The sequence below is a fragment of the Lissotriton vulgaris genome, chromosome 12 (genome assembly GCF_964263255.1).
Source record: "Lissotriton vulgaris chromosome 12, aLisVul1.2, whole genome shotgun sequence".
Lineage (NCBI taxonomy): Eukaryota > Metazoa > Chordata > Amphibia > Caudata > Salamandridae > Lissotriton > Lissotriton vulgaris.
In genome coordinates this window covers 730102893-730113912 of record NC_141700.1, presented here as the reverse complement: position 1 = coordinate 730113912, position 11020 = coordinate 730102893, and the positions used below count along the sequence as shown (strand labels likewise).

The window sequence follows — 11020 nt, the reverse complement described above, 5'->3', positions numbered from 1 at the left end:
TACTCTGGCAGTCACTCTTGAGAGGAGAATAGGCACACCTGGGGTGCAGTTCCTCCTGGGACTGATCGCTACATTTGAGTCCAATAGACTAGACTTGTCCTATGTAGGCTGACGACAATGCAGGAAATGTAGCGTAATGTAGCTTGAATTGACCAGACAGCAGGGCAAGTAGGCAGCACGGCAGACTGGCAGAATATGGCAAGCAGGCAGTAGAAAAATGTAGAGGCAGACAAAAGGCAGCAAGGCAGGCAGTAGAGAGGAAAACCAGGCAGGGACTGGCGCACTGGTATTGATGACGACTGGTGTCGCAGGAGCTGGCATGCAGGCAGGAACTGGCATGCAGGCACTAAGTGTGGGAAGAAATAAGAAGGCAGCATTATCTGCAGGAAGGAAGTGGCACTTTGAAGTTGAGGGCGACTGGTGGAAGGTCACTGGTGGAGCTCGTAGTGCCAGATGAGTTGATCTGCTGTTTCAGAATTTTTTTATCTTGAGGAAGCTTTATCTTGAGGTTCCTTGGAAGGTGAAGTGCAGGGCCTTACCAAATCGTCACCAAATGTAATGGAAATAAATGCGGGTAGTCCATTCTATGTAAATTCATAGATGGTATTTATTTAAGTAGTAAATAAGGAGAGCCCCACCAGGAGCATTCTGTGCTCTGCTCAGCCCATTCAGCAACTGGCCAAATCATACCAACATTCTAAACTTCAACATTCTAAAATACACACATCCTGGCTGAGCAGCATACCTCAAATGGTGAGTAACCACTGACTCAGAAACCCAAGCGCAAAAGTTGAAAAGGACGTGGATTTCTGTATATAAAACTCACGAGTCTAAGAAAATCCTGAAATCTTCAAAACTAGGTCCTTTCATAAACTTGTCTTTATTTAAAGCAAGTGTAGTTGTCGATGGGTCCCGAACCTCCATAATTGACCAATAACTTGTATTACTCGTCGCAATATTGTGGTATGGTCCATAATAAAGAAGAGTTCTTGGAAGCTGTAGGTGTATGTATTCCAAAGTTGGGATTTGTTCCAGAAAAGGACCCACACCGCCTGTCACAGCAGCAGGATAGCAAATGAGGCATAACTGTTATATTCACGTGCATGTGTTTTGTTTAAACTTGTCTACGTTTAAGCTTCTCACGTGCCTGCTAGCGGTGAGTATGGATTCCAACAGCAGTTGATTAATTCAGTGTTGGGATCACAACTGGCCGGTCTCAGAGCGCCCTGGACGTTTGATACTGGAATAAACGACTTCTCTTCAACATCATGGTGTAACGCCTTTCATTACACACTGTTCGAGATGGTTACTTAACTTCTCCAAATATCCAGCTTCCTCGACTAGTCCAAACGGCCACTCATGCTTTGGAGAAGTAAACATGACAGCACGAGGCACGAGCAGCTTATCACGTGACAATGAGCTGTCGTTAAGGAGCATTCCTCTAATAGGAACTAGCCACTACCGTAATCATTGGATGAAAAACGTTCCGCATGTAGTAATAACGGTCTAAAATTAACAGACGACGTATTTCGGTCTCGGGGGAATTCTAAGCAGGTGACCGCAGCTTGGGCGCACGGCTGGGCAACGCGTAGAACCAGACCAAGCTGTAAATTATAATTATGAGAAAAAAAAACTCAGACACACAGCAAGTGTCGGTGCATTGTATGTGGGGAATATAGAACCCAAAATTGTTTGTGATCTGACTCCATTTCGTAAGACGTGGTAACAGCGCGGCCCGGACCCTGAGTCCCCCATGAAAAGGTGGCGGCGGCCCGGGGGAGACCCTCCCAGACCAAGATGGCCGCCCGGCTCCCTGCGAGCGGGGCGGGATTACAGGGCCTTGTTTTCCGTGTCCGACGAGTCAGGTGATCCGCCCAGCACGGAGAGGAGGCAAGACATGGTGAGGGGGCCGTAGCAGCAGGGGATGCTGCTGGCGGGGGTGTAAGGGGTGCCACAGTAGGGGGTATAACTGGCAGGGTTAAGAGGAAGCGCCATTAAGCGTAAGTGCTGTTAGGGAAATAGCTGAGCAAAATTCTGGGTACTGGAAAAGTGGCAACTAGCCCTGGCGGGGGTCATTGAGCGAGAGTGAAAGGCATTGAAACACCAGTGGGACCTGAGATGAAGCTCCCTTGTGCCGGAGCTCGAGGCACTGGAAGTTATAGGGGTGGAGCACTGATTACTTTATTGGCACCAAAAGGTGTTGTGCACATTTCTTTCTTTGTAGATTGATTATTTTAATGATTTATTTATGCGTTTTTATATAGCGCGGACATTACCGAGAGTTGTCAGGGCGCTTTACAATAGAGCGAAAGAACGTTACATGAGATATTTATATAGTTAGTAGGTGACTATACTTATATCTACTACAGTTACTCATGGTGACGGCTACGTATTTACAAATTACATATTCATTACAAATTACATATTTAGAAAAGTTAAAGCAATCAGGGTTACGTAAATTAATATTTACAGAGTTGAAACAGAAGGGTCGTATAGGCTCTTGAGGGTGTAATATAACAGTCAGGGTCACGCCATTAAATGTGAGGGTGTGTGTCTGGTGGGGAGCTTGGAGAGGAGTGTTGGTGAGAACAATTTCTTTTTGTAAGAGAAAAGTTTTAAGGTCCGTTTTTGAAGATCCAAAAAGAGGTGGTGGTGCAAAGATTTTAAGTAGTGCGTTCCATATTCTAGTTGAATTACCCGAGGAAGATTGCACCATGAGTCTTTCCCTTTTTACGGTGGAGATTCGAGCAACAGATTTTCAGTATTTCTTGAAGGTCTACAGCCACCTGATATCTTGAGATTATTTTCTAGGTAGCGTGGGGTAGAATGGGCGATATAAGCAGTCATGCATATACTCCTGGTTTCAATATGAAGCTGAGTTAGCAGCATAGGTGTGATATGGTCAGTTCTTTTAGCCCTGCAGACGAAACATGCAGTCTAGTGGAGAAGGGATTTAAAAGAGATAGGTGGGTCTTTGGGAGGCCTGCAAGGAGAGAATTACAGTACTCCAGTCTGGAGAGTATCAAAGACAAGAATGTAACGTCCGATTCCCCGAGGGAAGGCACAGCTGGAAGCTTGGATTCTGGGCCATGGTGCGGATTTGGAATTGGAGGTTGTCTTTTGCCCCGGATGACATGTATGGATTTGGCACTGTCAACAATGTTTAGCAGCCCTTATATTTCAGGCAGTTGTAGCTGGTTCACTTAAGTTCATCCAGTTGAAATAACCCACTTGAAAACAACAATATTTAAAAGAAAACTCTGCAATGAAGCATCGCAGCCTTGCTGATATGATATAGAATTTGGTAGCATAATAGGAGGGGGCTCTGTGCCAGCTCAAAGCTTCATTTGGACCCATGTCATCTGTGACACCCTGAAGCAGCCATAGCTTTTTAGAGAGCCTTGGTGTTAAACCTTGATGTTCAAGCTTATACGTTTAATGTCCATTAAAGTCCTCTACATTACTCTTCAGTGTAACATGCCTTAAGCATCAGGATTGGTGGACTGTAACACATTACATGGGCCTTTTGGAGCTATGGCAGCGTAGGGAGTACTCAGTGTTTTGTTTGAGGAAGAAATGGAATACCTGAGCTGGCACATGCCCTAGTGAGGCCTACTCTGGAACAAGCAATGTGGTCCATTTTCAAGGCAGGAGATGCAAACTAAAGCCAGAATCGGACACGTATGGTTGTATTCAACCAGTGGAAGTTACAAACTGGTTACTGACTTTAAGTGAGGATGCTAGACTGTTTTGCTATCGGATTGTTAGGGTGTGGGTGACATAACAAGGGTCGCTAGTTTGGGAGTGTCACAGCATGTCTGAAGTGTTTAAGGGGCTGCCAGTCTGCACCCATATCTCTTGAGGAGATGTCAAATTACAATTACACTTGAGTTGTGGCAATGCAAAACCTAACCGAACAGAGCATTGAAATAGTGGAACAATGGGAATTAGACAGTCACACAGGGAGGGATTTCCAGAACTTGTAGTGGTGCCAAAATGAGGAGCTACTAAATTCACTTTAAATGTTTTTTATGTTGTGTCTAAGGCTTCCACACTTACTCTTGGACTGGAGCGCATTCCTGACCAGCAGGGCTACCTGATCATCAATGAAGAAGGGGTCATAGCTGTAAGTACAGGATCGCAAGGGGATGGGGCTGTTTAGGAGACCTGACCAGTGGTAAGTTAGGGTCCCAGTGGCGTGTAGGAAGCTGCTCAGATGTTGTCAGGAGTAATCACTGTGATACGGAATTCACAAATATTGCATTTTATTTAGGGATACAGGGATGCAAGCGACAGCTCCTACTTATAAATGCCTGGCGTCCTCTTCCCCAGTTTACATCCTTCTTTCACTCCAGATCAGCACAACATGACCTATTCTTCATGTTCATATGTACACACATACATATCTCTGAGAAACACATTCACACAGTCAGGCGCCTGGATTTCCACACAGCTTTTGACAATTTTTTTAGATCTAGCCTTCCAGACAGTACAAGCTGACTGATTGAAGACCTTTTATGAACTCAACAAAAACCTAAGTGGACTTACAATCTGCCCACTCTTTATCACTGGTTGACTTTATTCATTTACTTGTTTCTTGTTAAGTGGTTTGTCTGCCTCTCCTTGTGTTTGTCTTCGCCTGCCCCAAAATAGCATAACATCTTCACCATTCTATTGATTGGATGCCTTGTATCCTTCCATTGATCACTTTAGGAAACTACTTTTTCCTTTAGGTTAGGCACTTCATGAGAGTGCATGCACTCTCATGAAGCGAAGCTCTCCCTTTTGTATTGTAATTGCATTTATATAGCGCTTACTACCCGTGACGAGGCGTCGAAGCGCTTTTTCGGCGAGTAGCACGCTACTCCGGGACCCATTGAGGATTAGTGTTGAATTAGTGTAGTGAAAAATGCAAGTACATTTTAAGTGGTGGATAGGTTAGTCAGTTATTTGGATTTGGAATGATGGCAGAAGGATAGAGGAGGACAAAGGTTTGTATTTATATAGCGCTTGTTGACTCACGCTATTCAGGAAGCCTACAAAGGATTAGTGGTGAATTAATATGGTGAAATATGAAGTAATTTCAGTGGTGGATATTAGTCAGTTACTTAGAGTGAGAAGGATAGCGGAGGGATAAAAGGGGAAGAAAGATTTGCATTCATATAGCACTTGTTACCCCTGATGGGTGTTGAATCGCTTTCCTGGCGAGTAGCACGCCACTCCGGAACCCATAAAGGATTACTGTTGAAAATTAGTATAGTAAAAAAAAAATTAAGTAATTTGAGTAGTGGATATGTTATTCAGTTATTTGGGTAGTATATTAGTATAGTTTAATATGGAATTTGATTAGTGAACATGTTAGTCTGTTAATTTTAATTGAAAAGGATAGTGGAGGGATAAAAGTGAAATATTATTTTATTTTTTAGGTCTTAGCAATAGGAGGAGGCCTTAGGATGAGTAAAAAGGAGTTTTGGAGGGGAGGACTCAGAGGAAAGAGTTTAGAAAGGTTTGTTTTAGGGGATCGGTATAGTAAAAGAGGTGTCAGATGATGCAAGGAGGGGTAGAGTAGGAGAGAGTCCTTGAAAGGGTTATTTTGGCAATCATAGTAGTGGTATGGGGTTTGGGATAAATGAGAGTGGATGTAGAGGATATATTGATAGATGTATAGGATGAGAGATAGGGTAGCGCATTGGAAGGAGTAGTAGAAGTTTGAGATGAGTCAGAAGGTTGGGCTAGAAGATATATTGAGCGAAGTATAGGCTGAGAAATAGGGTAGTGCATTGGAAATGCTAAATTAGAAGAAAGCAATAAATATATAGATCCATAATTATATTGAAAGTATATAGATACATAAAGGAGGTAAGTATATGTAGATTAAAGATATTGATAGAGGCACAGGATGAGAGATAGGGTAGTGCATTGGATATGCTTTTTCAGGAGAAAAGTAACAGACACACAGATCCAAGTACATGAAAGGTATATAGATGCACAATGGAAGTATGTACATGTAGACCAAAGATGATATTTATTATTATTTTTTCTCTCAACAACATAATTATTTTACATGTTTATACAAAGTAATACACAAAGATAGGTACATATCTATAGTGAAAAAAAATGCTTGTATACAGAGGGATATGCTGTAAATTTCTGTTTGCGTATGGTGCTTATGTGGGGAAGAGCCACATTTTGAGTAGTTTTCTGAAGATAAGGTGGTCGTCGGTGGACCTTATGTTGGGGGGTAAAGAGTTCCATAGTTTGGCTGCTTGAACAGAGAAGGATATGCCACCCATTGTTTTTTTTCTTGTATGGTGGGATTTTGAGGCGAGATGCTCCTTTAGAGCGGAGGTTCCTTTGTTGAATGTGTTTGGTGATTTTATTCCTGATGAAGAGCGGTCCCATTCCATGTGTTGCTTTGTGGGTGATACAAAGCAGCTTGAACGTGGATCTTCTGGCAACCGGTAACCAATGCAGGGCTTTCAAGGCAGGGGAGATGTGGTCTCGTGGTTTGATATGCAAGAGTAATCTGGCAGCCGAGTTCTGAATCCGTGGTAGTCTTTTCATGGTCGTTAAAGGTGATCCGTGGTAGAGGCTATTAGTGTAATCGAGTTTGGACAGAACAAGGGAGATGGTAGCTTGGACCTTGTGTGGAAATCCCAAATGAGGGAAAATTAGTCGCAGCGTTTTTATAGTAGCAAAGCTTGATCTTGCTAGTTTATCCATTTGGTCATTCATCGACAGCTTGGAGTCCATGGTCATTCCGAGGTTTCTTACTTACTTCGATACTTTAGGCAGTGATCCCAGTTCATCAGGCCATGTGGCAAGAGGGTTGTAATGTTTCCAATCGCCACACGTGAGTATTTCAGTTTTTGAAGCATTCAATTTGAGATGGCTCCAGGTCATCCACTGATCCACGGCTCTGAGACAGCTGAAAATTGGTGATTTTCCAATGTCTTTGGGGCATTCCAGTTGAAGTAGTATTTGCGTGTCATGGATGGGGAGATAGGTCTTGGGACGTAGGGTCAGCTGGACCATATAATACCTTAGGGAAAAACAGAGTGCTGGCCCTACCACTACTTTCTACAAGCTCTTAAATTCGAGCGACAAATCAATCTTATTTCAGATTTGTACGGTATTATTTATTTATACCATTTACCTTTTCTTTACTTTGTTGTTTTATCAAACAAATCCAATTGCATGAAAAAGATACCACATTAACATTTACAGTTAGAACATTAACATAAGACATTAACACAACAATTCATTATATATATATATATATTACCTACTGGCTATCGCCAGTAGGTATATATAGTTAGGATTTTTTCTCTATGGGATTTTTGAAAATTCTATGTCTAATAACTTTGGCGTTTGTGGACGGAATCGGCTGAAATTTTCAGGACAATGGCACATTTTGTTTCTGAGCAGCCCCTGAAAATTTGGTGGGGTTTCGTCAAGGGGGGGCTGAGAAAAAAGGGGGGTCCCAAAACGCGTTTTTTACATTGAGTTTTCCATAGGGCGGTTGGACTCACTTTTAGCTCGAACGGCTGAATGGATTTGCACGAAACTTGGCAAAATTGTAGGGACTGTTAGCCCGATGTGCCTTTGCTAGGTCTCAATATATGTGCTTCAGTGGATTTTGAGAAATTAACGTTTAAATCAAGATATATATCTGTAACAGTGCTCCGGGCAGCGATCCGGTCCGCTTACTTTTCGCGTTTCGGAACTTTGCGCGTAGAAAGCTGATTGGCTCTCCGGTGTCTGTCAACATTCTAAACAGTCCGGAGCGGCCGCCATCTTATCTCTCGGTAGGATCGAGAGAGAAGAGGTGAAAAACGAAGGGGGAATTTATTGAAAGGGTGCAAGGTATACCCCTCTTGACCCCCTAGGATTGTTGTTGGGGTTATTAAAGGGTCCCGTGGGGAAAATAAAAAAAAAATTATTTTTCACGGTAGAAGCGTTTCCCGGGCCGCGAACTGGGCCGCAAACTGGTAGCGAAACGGGAATTCGCCATTTTGTGCTTCGTTTTAATTGTTTAGAGACAAAAATTATCGCCGCACATCGGCCACAATGCATGAATATCGTTGAAAAGTCAGCGATATTCATGCATTATCCAGCAAATGCTCTTAGCCGTGTTATCCACCTTCCATTGGATAACATGGTTAAAAACTGCTCTGTGCGTGAGCTTTTTTTTTTTTTTTTTTTTTTTTGCTGCGTGACGTTTGTTAACGTTCGATTCGATGGAAATCAGGAAGTGTTGACCACCATTTTGTCACTGCGAGTAAATATTTTGTTATAAATGAATCCTTATTGATAAACATTGTCTGCGCCATCTTGCGTTTTGTCCAATGCCACAATTTTGTCGTGCACGGCAGCCATTTTAGATGCCTTGACCAGGGCCACTCTCTGCACGCCGCCGATTCTCAGCATGGCTCCCCACCCTCGCACGCATCTCCCCCACGCAATGGTCACCCCCGCTCTCTCTCTCATGCATGGGCCATATACTTCCCCCATCTGCGCTGCTCTTCTCTGAGAATCACACCCTGTGCCCGCTCGACACCTCCCTTTCACCCTATTCACTACCGCACCCTCTGACACTCCTCTTCCTCTGTGTCCGATTGTCCAGGCCGGACCTAGGCTATCACCTAGCCCTGCGGATGTAGTTTATGGCCCCAGCTGTAGAGTATCCAGACATGCCAACCCTCCCGATTCAGGCGTGAGACTACTGATTTCAGCGCTAGTCTTTCGCTTCCCGATTCCTGCAAGGAAAAACCCGGGGGCATATTACCAACAACTAGCGGTAATTTTTGTCTCTAACTTGTTTAGAGACAAAAATTATCGCCGCACATCGGCGAATTTTATCGCACATAAACCTTGCTATTAGCAAGGTTTATCGCAAATGCGATAAAAAACGGCCGCAATGCATGAATATCGTTGAAAAGTCAGCGATATTCATGCATTATCCAGCAAATGCTCTTAGCCATGTTATCCACTTCCCATTGAACAAGCGCATGGTCTTTTAAAGATTTGTGAAGTACTCGGGGCGGCGGTGTGTGTGTGCCCTCTTTCAGGAGCGGGCGGGGGGGCACTGCCAGCAATTTGCAGGCCAGGCAGTGTTCAACACGTGCATCACCCTTTCTCTGCCTGCTATTGCGCTCCATGCTTCGGAAAGGTAAGAAAAAGAACGTGCATTTGAGTTTGAAATGTCCGATCTTGTAGCAGTACACTTGCAAAGCCCACACATGACAATAACCCGATTCAAGGCCCCATTCACCCGATTTTTAAAAAAAATATAGTACTCCAAGACAGTTACATTTTAAAACTTTATTAACATTTAAATATAACGAACGCAACAAAAACTGTAAATATATTTAACCATTTTTTGAAATTAACCAGAACTATAACGATAACAACAACATCAACAATAATATAACTTTTATGCCTAAATTACGCAAACATTTAGCTAATCTGCTAAAGGGGGGAGTCGCAATTTCTTTACAATAATCAATAATGAAAAATCCACATCAATAGGGTTGCCCGTTTTCTCGATGCAGCACTATAGTGCAATATACACAGCACCTGGGGTGTCAAGAGTGAACAGGTCTTTCTTTGTTCCTTAAGATGTTATCTCCGAGAATGCTGATGCATTGGTGTCTGTACACTTCTTTGTCAATTCTGTCAAGATGATAACTGCTTTATAAACAGACGATATCTTTGTTTAGTCATTAGTGTTAAGTGTGTCTGAAACTACAGTGCCCTTCTGTTTTTTTTTCTTCAGGCTCTACAGAGTTTTGTGTGTTGTTCTTTTGAGCGACAATTATTCCAGAGGTTTCAGGTTCACTTGTTTTGTCCTGCAGTGAGTTAACAGCTTTAGAGAGTTCATGTTTATTTGCTATGTCCTGCTGTTCGTCAACTGCTTCAGAGACGTCAGCCTCATTTTTTATGTTTCAGTAGATCCTGGACCTGCCCGGCCGCGCCCAAAATGGCGCCGGTGTGAATGGGACTCGTAACTGCTTGTTCTGTACTGGTTGCCCAACCTTGATATCACGAGATACATATGCAGTTTTGAAGCACATGGCGGAGGCTTGTCTGCTGTAGTGGGGCGCCCCTTTATCGTTTCAGTCGCCATTCCGCCCGCTTTTGCTACACTGTGCCTTTTCCGCCATTCAGCTGTTTAGCGCCCGCTCTTACGGCTACAGCGTCTCGCTCACCATGTAGTTGAGTTGCTCCCACTCTTGCGGTGCAGCGATAGGCGGCTGCCACAGGACTCTTAAAATGGCGGCCTTCTCTTCGGATTTGGGCCTGGTCCAGTAAAATGGCCCTGGGATACCTTGGAACTCGGACGCTTGTCTGCCAGGGCTTGGGTTCCATTCTCGAAAGCGTCCCCTCAGCCTTGAAGATTGTACAAAAGTCTTGGGGGCCCTCGACTCCCGCAGGCTTCCGGTGGGGAGCGGCTGCCATGATTGCTTGCGGAATGGCCACGACGGAGCTACGAGATGGTGGTGCTCTCATGGTGACGCCAGCTTCAGTCTGAAACATCCAGAAACAAGGTGGGGCTTTCATCGTTTGGGGAAAAAAAATGTTTTAATCCAATGAAAAGTGTTATTTTTAGGTCACATGACCTAGTCTTACATAATTAGGAAAAGAAAAGTAAAATGAACCAATGAAAAGTTTTATTAACAAGTCACATGACCTGTTATGCTTACGTTACGCGCTGCGCGGCGCGCTCTGGATCGTTTCCGGGAAGCTGCGCCTTGCGCACCGGAGCACTTCCGGGTGCGCTAACGCGTCGCGTCATATGACGCATTACGCGACAATGCAGGTGCAGAATATAGTCAAAATGTCTCCACCAACCAGCGGTCGGAATACAACCGCTTTCAGCAGTCCAAAAAGTTCGGTCAAATCTTAAGAGCGGGAGCAACTCAACTACATGGTGAGCGAGACGTTGTAGTCGCAAGAGCGAGCGGTAAACAGCTGAATGGCGGAAGTGGCACAGAGTACCAAAAGCGGGCGGAATGGC

General features: G+C 43.9%; 1 protein-coding gene across 1 annotated transcript in view; it reads left to right on the top strand.

Moving 5' to 3' along the window:
- Window positions 1-1438: 1438 nt before the first annotated feature.
- Window positions 1439-11020, top strand: part of LAMTOR4 (late endosomal/lysosomal adaptor, MAPK and MTOR activator 4) — a 35190-nt gene continuing 25608 nt past the window's right edge. Inside the window, exons 1-2 of the mRNA XM_086946000.1 lie at window positions 1439-1900; window positions 4046-4126. Of these exons, the coding sequence (XP_086802126.1) occupies window positions 1754-1900; window positions 4046-4126 (228 nt within the window). The 5' untranslated portion in view covers window positions 1439-1753. The remainder of the gene's footprint in view (window positions 1901-4045; window positions 4127-11020) is intronic.